The sequence below is a fragment of the Centroberyx gerrardi genome, chromosome 1 (assembly GCF_048128805.1).
Source record: "Centroberyx gerrardi isolate f3 chromosome 1, fCenGer3.hap1.cur.20231027, whole genome shotgun sequence".
Classification (NCBI taxonomy): Eukaryota; Metazoa; Chordata; class Actinopteri; order Beryciformes; family Berycidae; genus Centroberyx; species Centroberyx gerrardi.
The window spans coordinates 7,358,136-7,370,158 of NC_135997.1; the positions used below are offsets into that span (position 1 = coordinate 7,358,136).

Consider the following 12,023-nt stretch of genomic DNA (forward strand, 5'->3'; position numbering starts at 1 on the left):
CACCCTTTAGCTGCTCAAAAGCCGTTAAAATGCTATAGCTTGCCATCAACAAACAGCGAATAGCGCTATCCAAAGACTGAACATCATCCATTCCATCATTAATCAAAGTTGCATCAGTCCCATAATCTTGGAAAATAAACTTTATATTTCTAGGTAAAACATGACTTGACTTCTTGTCAAAAGGTCAATCACAAGGAAATGGGCCGTTCTACAAAAACAGTTTTATTGATTATTAACAACTGTACATTTCTATTCAGTGCTGACAGTATTTGCTACATACTTTGGTGTGAATCGGAGAGGCTAGCGCATTTCGCCTCCTTGTTTTCTGTGGGAAATGCTGACAGGATAAGTGACACAGTGTACAATCTGATCATCCACTGTCGCCTTGTACGCAATATGGGTGACGCTGGCAATTCTTCCTCCATTTACTAATTTCTGTCTTTGTGGATTTATGTTGTGTTAACAATAAGTACCATTCCCTTCTGCCTCATTAGCAATTACAGGCACTGAATGTCGTTATAGAGACAACCGACATGAGCAGTCAATCAGGTCAAACACCTCTCCGCCTCCCCATCCCAGCCACACAAACCCTCTCCAGGAATATTGATAAGATACAAAGGGCAGAAGGATTCCAATAGAGCACACTGGTACCACTGTGGCGATAGCCCAAATGATCATTGAGGTTAGTCTCTAGCCATGAATCAATGGTACAATTCAACATCCGTATTATGTCAAGTTGGCAAGAGCACTTTGTCATTCAGTTTGTGCCTGCTGCAGTGCTGCCAACTGAGGTCCAAGGGTTAGGCTAAACATCAAACTTCCCCATCTCCCATCATCTAAAAAGGTACAAGAAACAGGGAGAAAGAGAGCACAGACAAAGTAGTACACTTAAAAAAAATGTTGTTTTTTTTAATATCAATTAAATTTACATCCATCTCCTTTCTGGGATCATAGTGTCCTGATAGGTCCCACAGGGGGCCAGTGGCGATTCCAGACCAGCCATGGCTCTGCCTGAGCCGGTAGGCTCCACATTATGGATCGGACCACATATTCATAGTTCCATAAGAGCACTGTCACAAAAGGCCATTGTTAAATCTCCAGAAAGCGTCCAACTCACAAGTTTTGTGCTCCTCTTTTCATTTTGAGACATGTATTTGATTTCTGAAAAGGTCAGCCCAGAGAATGTGCTTCGAGAAAATCAAGCAGGAATAAAATTGTTAAAAAGTTCTAATCTACTTTCTGCTCTCTCGCTCAAATATCTGGCATGAAGGAGAGAGGCAAAACAAAATCATCACAAGTACACCCAGGACATGAAAATATAGATATATATATATTTATAATATATATATAAAATGTCTTTTATTTAATCCGATATGTACACTTTTCACAAGACGTCTGGGGAACGAGGTTCTCAGAGATGAAGCGCCGCTTCATTGGGTTACAACACCGAAATATTCTCATCATGTAAAAAAAGGAAAAACAAAAATCAAAGCCACAAAAAAAAATGCGCAACCCAAAAATAGACCCTCCAAATCAAAAAGGACAGAAAAAAAAAATCAACTTCCTTCCAGTACAAGCATACTCAGGACAGTGGCTCCATCGATTTCCATTGGCTAGTTTGTCCCAGTCCACTGTAGTCCAATCCATGGACGGTCTGGAGGGGCGGGGGTGAGAGGGTGGGTGAATGGGAGAGGAGTTCAACACAGGGGAAATCAGAGGGCTAGTCATCCCAGTAGAAGTGCTGAAGCCGCGGAGGAGCCTCCTGTGCTCTCTGGTAGATGACTCTAGTAGAGGACTGTCTAGTAGATGACCTCGTAGACGGTGGCCTTCTTGTCGCCAGAACCTGTCACAATGTATTTGTCATCTGCCGAAATGTCACAGCTCAGGACAGAGGACGACTCCTTGGACTGTGGAATTAAAAATCAAAAAAGCCAGTGTTAACTTTCTCTGTTAAGGACTGTGTAAGGAGCTTCCTGCTCTATTTGTGTTGATTTGCTAGCTAATGTTACTTGAATTCCTAGACAAGTGGCTCTTAGGTTATGGGGAGCAGCAGCTCCTTTCTTTCTCAGCTATTACAAAGCTGAAGTGGTTTGCTTTTTCTTTCATCAAGATATTTTTTTCACCATTAGTCTTTTGCGCAGCAACCTTAACAGATAATGACCACATGAACAGCCAATAGATTATTTTCATTGTGAATAATGGTTACCATGGTTTCTGGTTCTGGTCATGGTTTCAATTTTCCAGCTTCTTTCCAGGTCTAGACTCTGGGGCTCTGCACAAGTGTTTTGTGTAAAGACCTAAGGCTAATTTAATGCAAAAGCGACTGTCTGTATGATTAGTATGAAAGTATAATTAGTATGATAGTATTTCTGAACCACACTTGTAAATTAGCAGCACTTCATGTTTCCATTTTCTCTGTGATTTTACCAGAAATGAAGTCTGATGGAACAGATATTGTTTCTATCAAATGTCAAATCCTGGTCTTTACAAATGGCAATGAATAAGTGCAGCAAGTTATGTTATCCAAGCTATCTTCTTGCTGTAAATCTTTGTGTGTTTGTGTATCTGTGTTTACTGGAGTTACCTGGAATATGCTGGCACCATAAGGAGTCCTCCATGCATTCAGCAGATTGTCCTTCCCTGTGCTCACAAACCATTTACCTGGGAACACAGAATGGATTCCTTGAGCATATAATCTGTAGGTATACGAGTTTGTACACACACACACACACACAGTGAAGATTGTCCTCACACACTGGGGCACCACCGTACTTAAGCCTTGCTATGCATGCAGTCGGGATTAATACCACAGCAACAGCTACCATACTACTCTGTAATAACATTATCCATCAATGGCCATAAAACACCTAAGGGGGGCAAATACCATTACATAAACAAGCATAAAATACCACATAATGAAGGGGAACTCAAACCATTTCCACTCTGGTAATTATTCAAATCACCCTCTGATTAATTAGCCAACTGACTAGTTGGCTAATGATTTAATTAGTGACAGCAAGGGCTCTGAAGCAGTGAGCATTATTTGAATTAACCAGCTCTGTAGTGTCTGAGATATGAGACTGTGCTGTGGGGGGTCTTGGAGAGGGGAAATGAATACTGATATTTCTGGCAGGAAAATGTTAGGCTGTAGTAAAACCTCATTTGTCTGAGCCACAGACTTAAAGCCAGCTGGTCTGCCCAACAGGCAGAATGAGCTAAAAGAAATGCAGCAATGACAAAAATTATTCTCATGTGCATACTAGCTAGAGCTTCCTTGTTAATGCATACCAATAAAAGCCTTTGCTATGTGCAATTTAGACTGTACAGAGTGGCATGTGGATAGACAGTTCATATCATTTGAATAAGCTTTGGTTTGGAATTTCAATACAATTCAGTGCTTCATACATTTAATTCTCCCACATAATCTCCATTCCTGAGGGGTTCGGATAAATAAGGCTCCAGTGGGCAACGTGGCATTTTAACCATGGGTTCACACCACAAGCTCTTGAAAACTTCACTTGTGGAGATTCATTCATTTTGACAACTATAGAAACTGTCAACTTCTTTCCTCATTTGATGGTGCAGAAAAGTTAGCTGCAGCTGAACTTTATGGCAATGTGGCCCATGGGTAACCAATCATGTAATAGCTATTTGATGCACCTATCACTGGGGCTACAGCTAGTTATCAACTAGCTAAAACTGGCCATCAGAAAGTTGCAGAGCGATACAGCAGCTAGCAGTGCGCCTGCCAGGCAATCACAAGATGATGGTCTGATTTAAAAAAGAAAAAAGAAAAAAAATATACGGCATCTAATCACAATCATGTTTGTATGGTTATAAGATGGACTAACAAATTTGTCTGAATCCATGCCCTATCTTGCTCAGTGGCCCTGCCCTTTTTTCGCAGGCAGACTCATCTCCATTTTGATGCACCTATGATGAGTCTCGGGGACAAAGGCAAAATACTACCCCTTCAAAATAGATGAATTTGCTTAATATTGCGTGTAAGAAAAATAAAATGATTTTTCCAGTGTCACAAAGTTTGAATCCTCAATTTCATATATCAGACTGTCAAATCCTAATTCCTCCAGTAAGAATTTACTTAGATTTCAATATAAAATGTTAGATGCTTTGCTGAACTATGAGAGAACATGACTATGAGAGACTACAGAATATGGCATATTTCAAACTACACCACACTCTTTTTTTATAAGTCATATATAATATATAGAAAAAAAATAACAAAACTGACTTGTCATGTGCTTGCATAATTATGGTAATGAAAAAGTTATACTATGCACTGATTCTGCATGGGTGGAACTGGTAGCTCACCTCAACCTAATCAAGGCAAAGTATATCTCATGCTAAAATAGGGTGCCCACCCCTGTTCAGTATCAGGAAAAAATACAAACCAGTTGTAGTAATGTAGTGTCTTTGCATGATGCTTACCACAGTAGGCAAACTTGAGGGAGAGGACACAGCTTTCGTGCAGGTGCAGCTGGTACTTGTCAGGCTTGGTGTGGTGGAGCACCTCCACGTTGCTGCTCTCCATGCCCACAGCCAGCCATTCACCGGTAGGACAGTAGCCCAGTGAGAAGATCTGCAGCAAGGGGGAGATGGATCAAGATCATCAACATCATGAACACTTTCATGTTCAACACATTCCTCAAAGGGAAGGTTATTCTGCAACCAAGATCACCTAAAAAAAACCCACATTATGAATATGTTAATCTGTATGACAGTAATTAATGAGCAAATAAGCACTACAGTCAAGATTGTGTTTGAGTAGATCTAAAGCACGTATATGTTTGAATATGTAAAGGTGTCTCTGCTAGTCACACACTAGTCAACTTGGCATTGGAAGAATTTCTGTATGCAAGCCTGTACCTGTGAGGTGAAGTCGTGTTGCTGGAGCTGCCGTCCCTCTCTCAGATCCCAGGAGCGGACCGTGTTGTCCAGCCCTCCGGTCCACAGTTTGGTCCCATCGTGGGAGATGTCGATACAGCTGGCCCCGTCTGTGTGGCCCTGGAACTGTCTGGAATACCACAGACACCAAAACACAAAGTCAGGAACGGAGAAGAAAACTACATTATAACCAAAACTGCCCAATAGCTCGCCAAGTGAAACACTAAGGTGCCTTAGGTGGTTGGCTCAAACACAATGATCTATGTATTGTCAATACAGACGCCCCGTAGCTCTTCAGAAACCAAACATCAAAACTGAGTGACTACAGTCTCTACATATCTGCCTCCAGTGTGCCGTTGTGATGGAAATACCACTCCCTATGGACAGCCCCCGCTCATTTCTGGCTGAGCCAAAGTACTGACCTAACAAGGGTCTGGTTGTGGAGGTCCCACACGGCGATGTTCCCGTCTGAGCAGCAGGAGAAGCAGACCTTGGCGTCAGGGCTGATGGCCAGGGCATAGCAGGCTGGAGCAGAGGAGGTGAGCTCTGCCTTTATGCGGGGCGTCTGTGAGGCCAGGTCCCAGATGGTCAGTGTGCTGGCCTCGCCGCCCACTATCAGGGTGCGGCCATCGGGCAACAGCTTGCAGGAACGAATATAATTGTCCCTGTTCTGGAGTGGACACAAAAAGAGAGCATCGCCGTGATCTTGATGAGTGGGTGTAATGTATTCCTTATAAAACATCTTGTTATTAAATATCTAAAACATATAAAATAGGCAAATTTCTGAGGATAAATACTTAAACTCAATTATAATGCTGTGGAGCAAGAAAGAGAGTTTACTGGCATACTTTAGTGAATCCTTGAGTGAACTTCAGGAAGATAAGTCCCATCCCTACTTATACACAAGAAGAGCTTTACGTTGACAAGTGAAGTTTTTAGAATGCGGCTCCCTCTCTTTCGTGTTAGAGTGAAGATGTGGTTGTCAGCTTTAACAAGAGAGGCTGGGGAGAGTGTAAGGCTGCGGCTGCTGGCCGGGCTCCAGGAGAGCAGGAAGACTGAGAGATCAATAGGACTGTGGAAGCTCTCGGTCGAATTAAAACAGCACCCTGATGGCTTTATAAGACCCAATTGCACTCTGGCCGCACTTTAAGGGGGTTGGAGGGCATACGAGTTCAACGGCATGGAGTCACAGTATCAAAATGAGGAATGGGAGGCAGTTGGGAAGGAGTAATGGGCTGAGTAATGGCAGACAGGGTTGGCCAATCAGAACATCATTACTCAGCAGGCGTTTTTTTCTCCCCTCACCAAGGATTATTTCAGCACAGCCGTGAGACGCTTCACTGAATTATTCACATCTCTTTCATCTGTTGGGAGATGGTAGGGGGGAAACGAGTGTGGTAGGGGGTGTGGAGTCAGGCTACATTTGATGTTCAAGAAACTCTAAATGAGGGAGACTCTGTGTAGGGACCACATACAACATGAGCGCATTACATCTCTTCCCCTGTTATTAAAGAAGCTTTGGTAACAATTTGAAACATCTACAATTCAACACAGTTGTGAAACTCTCCAGCAATTTCCTTGACATACACTGGACCAAAATTTCGGTTTTGGTTGAGTTAAGTGCGGCCTTTGATACCGTCGACCGCAGGATTTTGTTGGACTGCCTCAACAATTACATTGGCATTCGTGGTTCCACTCTTGTGGTTCAGGTCATGGAAAACATAGTGTCCATTATGCCAACTCCGACTATTCCGAGGTGAAATTCGGGGTCCTTCAAGGTTCTGTTCTGGGCCCTTTGTTGTTCTCAATTTACATGCTACGTCTTGGCAAAATTATTCATGAGACTACTGTAATGCCCTGTTCTTCACTCCACCAAAATACAGTTTTAAGACTCTTTAACTTGGGTTAAATATGGCCTCTAGAATTCTGTCCAAAACCAAAAAATCACACTATACAACCAGAGCCGATTTCAAGGTACTACTCCTAACTTCTAAAATTCTACATGGGCTCGCACCGTCATATTTAGCGGACCTTATTGTTCCATATACACCGGTGCATGCCGCTACGATCTCAGTGTGCCGGATATCTGACATCTGAATCAGCAGGCAGTAGATCATTTTCATATCACGCTCCATATTTCTTGATATGTTATCTTTTTGTAAAGTGTATCGATACAACTCTGTGACTTTGCACTTTAAATAAACTTGAACTTCATATTTCATATTGTCTCCTGCCATGCCTCGTAACAAACAACAACAAAACATTAGTTACCAGGCAGTCAAGTTGGGAAACTGGGCTCTTGCTGCCTGGCTGGCTGATGTCCCAGATCTTGACACAGCCCTTGCCGCCGGTGTAGACGTGGCGTGTGGGGTTGCTGATGGTGACGGCGCACACCACTTCCCCGTGGCTCAGTGTGTTGATCTGGCGGGCGTGGCGCGGGATGCCCGGACCTATCAGTGCATCTGGGGGGAAGGGCACGGGCTGCATCTGGCCATCTGCGCTCACATGAAAAGAATAAGCCCTGAAAAGGACAGAGGGGGGCAAAGGTGATCAGTTTGAGCCAAGAATTACTTTTAAACTAAAACGCTGGCAGTCTAGATTAAGTGCTTAGTAAATACAAAATGTGGTAGCCAAAGTTTAGCCTGGCTGTTTGTGACAATATGTGACAATTTCCCAACGTTACAAAGTGCTGTGCTATCCAATAAAATTCACATTATCATAATAATCATATAATATATGTGTATAAGAAATGGCTAAATCCAAACTGCTCTGAATGCAAAAGGAAAATAACAAATACTCACGGTTTTCCTCCAGAAATGGAAGTGAGGCTGGCTGGCAGGCCCGGAGCTCTCATGTGAGGGTGGGGATCAAACCCCGCCTGTACAAGCAAGAGGAGCTAAGAGTTAGCAAGCAACCAATAACCTGCTCAGCTAAATTAGGCTAAGCTAACATTCAAATTGCAGACTAGGTTTCGCTTTATCTGCATTATGCCCAGAGGAACCCTCATACCATCGTTTCCAGGCAAATCCCTTGAAAGGCACAGATTCCGTTTCATTGCATAAAGAGAAGCTTTACACAGGGCTACAACATCCCACTTGCTAATGCTAATGAAAGCCTGGGAGATTTTCAAACATGGAGATGCATTTTGGGGGCGAGCCTTTTTTTAAGCCTTCAGAATGCTAACTAACTAAGATCAAAGTAAAGGAGCTAGGCCTTCTTTGTATTTTCTCATTATGTACACACAACAAGCTGCAGCCAGCAAAGCAGAAATATTCACACTGAGTTATGGAAATAGGGGATGAATGCTAAAGTGTCTCAAAGTCATTTTGCAAAAGGGTTTTACAACCTACAGCCATGGTGGCTAATTCATACAGTCACTGGCGAGGGCTTGTTGTGGCAAACTGATGGGGGAGGAATATATGAATGTATGTATGGGATGAAGAGGACCTTCGTTTATTGTGTGCCAGCCTGGCTGCGTGTGATAAACAGAGTTTGTTTTTAATCTATAAATTCTATATGGAGGCTATGAAATAGTTGAGGAGAGGCCTTACCATCGGCGAGCGTCCATAAGCAGCAGCTGCTGCAGCGCTCATCTGTGGTGAGATCAGACCGGGATAAACCCCTGGACTGGTCAGGGATCCGTTCATCTCGTGATGGCCCATCATAGCGAAGGGGGTGGCATAGGAACCCGCAATGGATAGCGGTGTACGCAGGGCAGGAGCGGCTGGGGGAGAGAAAAGGTAATTCACTGATTTACAGTAGCTCTGTAGATGGGAGGGCCAATACTTCACTTCAAGAAACACTGAATTATAGCAAGGGCATGCATGCTTGTGCGTACATACCCAGTGCCTCCATGCCAGGCGGTTTGCCCATTGTAAGGGGCCGTAGCCCTGGAGTGGTGCTGGTGCCTGGCGTGGGTGCCTCATTCCTGGGGGTGGGTGTGTTGGACTTCAGGCCGGGCGTGGATGACTTGTCATTCTAAAAGAGAGATACTCTTTAACCGTTGGTGCAACTTTGTGGTGTATCTTCTTACTGAAAGTTGTAAGCTAGCTCACTCTCACACACACACACGGAAAATGAAATAGTGTCCTCAAATAGTGCATGCCAGAGTAAAAAAAATCCTCCAGTGAGTCAAAAATACCACTGCTGGCAGGGAAATCCAGAGTGACAATCTGAGTGGACGGCTCAAGGTAATCCAATCTAACAGTGACACTTCATTACAGCCATGGCGATAGTGTGTATGCGTGTGTGGTGGGGGTGGGGGCATAAACCTTTGCTTAGAAGTCAAGCTTGTTAAGAGCGGCTAGACAACCAAGATGGTGGCCCAAACATTTCTCTCTCTTTTTAATCCATCTCTCTCTTCCTCCTAGGTCCCGAGAAGAGGGAACTGGTTTTAGACCGTTGACACACACTAATGAGGGATAGAGAGAAGTAGGGTGTTGCAGTAGGTGGTGGTGGTGGTGGTGGTGGGGGATAAATCTATCCTGTTCCTCAGTGAAATGGCATATGTAAAACTGACACATTACCACCAACATAGGACTATTTTAGCCTGGTTAGTGAGAGAGGGAGTGAGGGAGAGCTTGAGTGAGAGTGTTAGTGAGGGGTGGATGGAGGGGGGAGGAGAAACAAGATGGAGGGAGACTGCAGTTCCCCTGCCACTGTGTCTCTGGGTTATTTACAGCGTAAGGCCCGGGAAGAAATGGCCATTTATTGGGTAAGCCATAAAGGAGATTGAGAGGAGTGAGCCACAGGAGTTGATTTCCTGAGAGTGCACCCACCCTTTACCCCTACAAGCCCCTCATAGCAGCCAACTGCTAAGCCGCCTGTGTATTAGTCCTTCACACACACACCCACTTCACTTGACAAATGCCCCTTTAGTCTGTCAGTTCACTCTTATCCACCTTTCCCCCCACCCCTCCCCCTATTACAACCCCCTCATTTCATCCTCTCTCCAGTTTGTGTTCATCCTGTCATCAATGTATCCCTCTTCTCGCTCTCACTCGCGTACAGATGCTCAGTCACACTCACATGGGTGTGGTCCTTTGCTTTCGAGGAGGGTGTGCTGCCTGACGAGGCAACGGAGGCGGGGCTATTGGGGGCGGCATCCTTCTTCAGGACCCGTGATTTATCCAGGCCGTTCTCTGGAGGGGAGTGAGCGGGGCTCACCCGAGGGGTGGCCGGATCCTAGAGAGGGAAATGAGAGAGAAAAAGAGAGGGAGAGAGAGAGACACTGAGCAAACAGACTAGAGGAAAGCCACTGGCATGTACATGTAGGTCAAACAAACTGGGGCCACATGTGCAAACACAGATAAATATACACACACCCGCACGCACTCACACACATACAAACACGCTTTCCATTCACCTGTCACTCCACCCTTTTCTCTTGGGATTCTTTGTCTTACTTTCTGAGTGAATGGCAAGAGAAAAACAGTAAGTAAACACACACGTGCACGCACGCACACACACACACACACACACACAATATTTTCACAGACTTTTTGGCAAGGGTGTGACAGGTGTTGAGGCTTCCAGAAACGATTGACAAAGAGAGCTGTGTTTAGTCGCCATGCAATGTTCACACTGTGGAATGTGGCTCAGCCACTCAATCCAAACGCAGCCTTACCTCATTGGACACATCCACTACCAAGTCGTCACTCTTGTCTCCGTCACTGTCCTGTAATGAAGACGTGGCAGGCTTAGCTTACTTGGTGATGATTAAATACATTGAGCAAAATAAATGACTCCAATGTTTTACCTTCACCACAATTACCACTTTCAGAATTGAAATAATCAAAATGACACTATGGTAATTTCATAGATTGTATTTTTTGCTTTGATGATCTCAATGCCTTGCATTCATTTCAAAGCAAGAACACTAGATAAAAAAAATAAAACAACAAAAACAAAACACTCACATATCTACTCATGCTGTCCTTGTCGTCCACTTTGCGTTTCTTGGAGTCAAGACCATAATCTGAAGAGCCACGGTGCTTCTCGCTAGCTGCCCGTAGGCTGTCCGATGGTGACACCGAGTTATTCTGCCGACGACAACATGCAAACACACTACATCAGTCTCCAAGATCACTTTAGACTTTGTCATACCTTTGCCTCCTTTAGTGCCTTCTTTTATAAACTGTCTAAAACCTAAACTCCTATGAATGTTCCTACTTGACGTATCGTTTTGTATTGCAGCCTGAGCAAGAATCATACGAGGAAGTGAGCTCTGCCAGTATTCTGAATGTTATTCAGCTCCATCTTGACTTGATTTGACTTTGGAAGTAACTAACTGTATGACAACTGCACATAAATAAACTCCATTCTCTGTGGATAAAAGAAAGCGCAAGATGCGAGTGACTGAAAAAGAGTAAGAACTGCACTGCCAACATATGCCCTTCAGTCAAGTGGATGTTCTGGGGCTTAAATACAGTAAGTGACAACCCCTCAGAACCCAGAAAAGCCAGAGAGACTACCAAATGGTGGGCTTAAGTCTAGGCATGGCTCTAGATCCTATTCCTCAGTCAAAGCAGTCACAATATTGACTATAAAGTTAAACGCCCAATGCTCTTGGACTGAATTGGACTGGAAGGGGGTGGTGGAGGCAGAGAGGATTCTGGGAAGGCTTAGGCCCACTGCCGCCAAAGCAATGGAGCAAGGAGGAAACAGACGGGGCAGCTGAGCAAACCCTTGCTTGTACACAGACACACACACACACACACACCAACAACAACACCACAAATACACATACACACAAAACACAGCCAATGTGGGGAGATCCAAATCACCCTTGAAGCTCACACAGGCACACACAGACATGCTTGCATGCACACAAGCACACACACACACACACACACACACGCGCCATTGGAGGGCAACGCCATTACCTCACCAAGCAAGGTGAAGCATAGGGCAAAGCTAGAGTAGAGGCAAAGAGAGAGGTAGTGTGTGGTGGGAGCAGAGTGGAGCATGGGACACACACACACACACACACACACAAACACACACACACACACACACAACCTGACATCTAATCCTCTTGCAGAGCCTCGGAGTGACTGGGTCAGAGACACGCATGAGGCAACAGCAACAATGCTAACCAAACATGTATGTGAGTCAAC

At 44.4% G+C, this 12,023-nt stretch overlaps 1 protein-coding gene across 6 annotated transcripts in view; it reads right to left on the bottom strand.

Moving 5' to 3' along the window:
• Nucleotides 1–204: 204 nt before the first annotated feature.
• The window catches only part of tle3b (TLE family member 3, transcriptional corepressor b), a 31,460-nt gene continuing 19,641 nt past the window's right edge, over nucleotides 205–12,023 (bottom strand). For all 6 annotated transcript variants that reach the window (XM_071915683.2, XM_071915682.2, XM_071915685.2 and 3 more), the window contains 12 exons: nucleotides 10,824–10,946; nucleotides 10,532–10,582; nucleotides 9,934–10,089; nucleotides 8,748–8,883; nucleotides 8,457–8,629; nucleotides 7,707–7,783; nucleotides 7,177–7,426; nucleotides 5,328–5,575; nucleotides 4,888–5,035; nucleotides 4,450–4,600; nucleotides 2,585–2,661; nucleotides 205–1,907 (listed from right to left, as the gene is read on the bottom strand). In XM_071915683.2, the coding sequence (XP_071771784.1) occupies nucleotides 1,800–1,907; nucleotides 2,585–2,661; nucleotides 4,450–4,600; nucleotides 4,888–5,035; nucleotides 5,328–5,575; nucleotides 7,177–7,426; nucleotides 7,707–7,783; nucleotides 8,457–8,629; nucleotides 8,748–8,883; nucleotides 9,934–10,089; nucleotides 10,532–10,582; nucleotides 10,824–10,946 (1,698 nt within the window). In that variant the 3' untranslated portion in view covers nucleotides 205–1,799. The remainder of the gene's footprint in view (nucleotides 1,908–2,584; nucleotides 2,662–4,449; nucleotides 4,601–4,887; nucleotides 5,036–5,327; nucleotides 5,576–7,176; nucleotides 7,427–7,706; nucleotides 7,784–8,456; nucleotides 8,630–8,747; nucleotides 8,884–9,933; nucleotides 10,090–10,531; nucleotides 10,583–10,823; nucleotides 10,947–12,023) is intronic.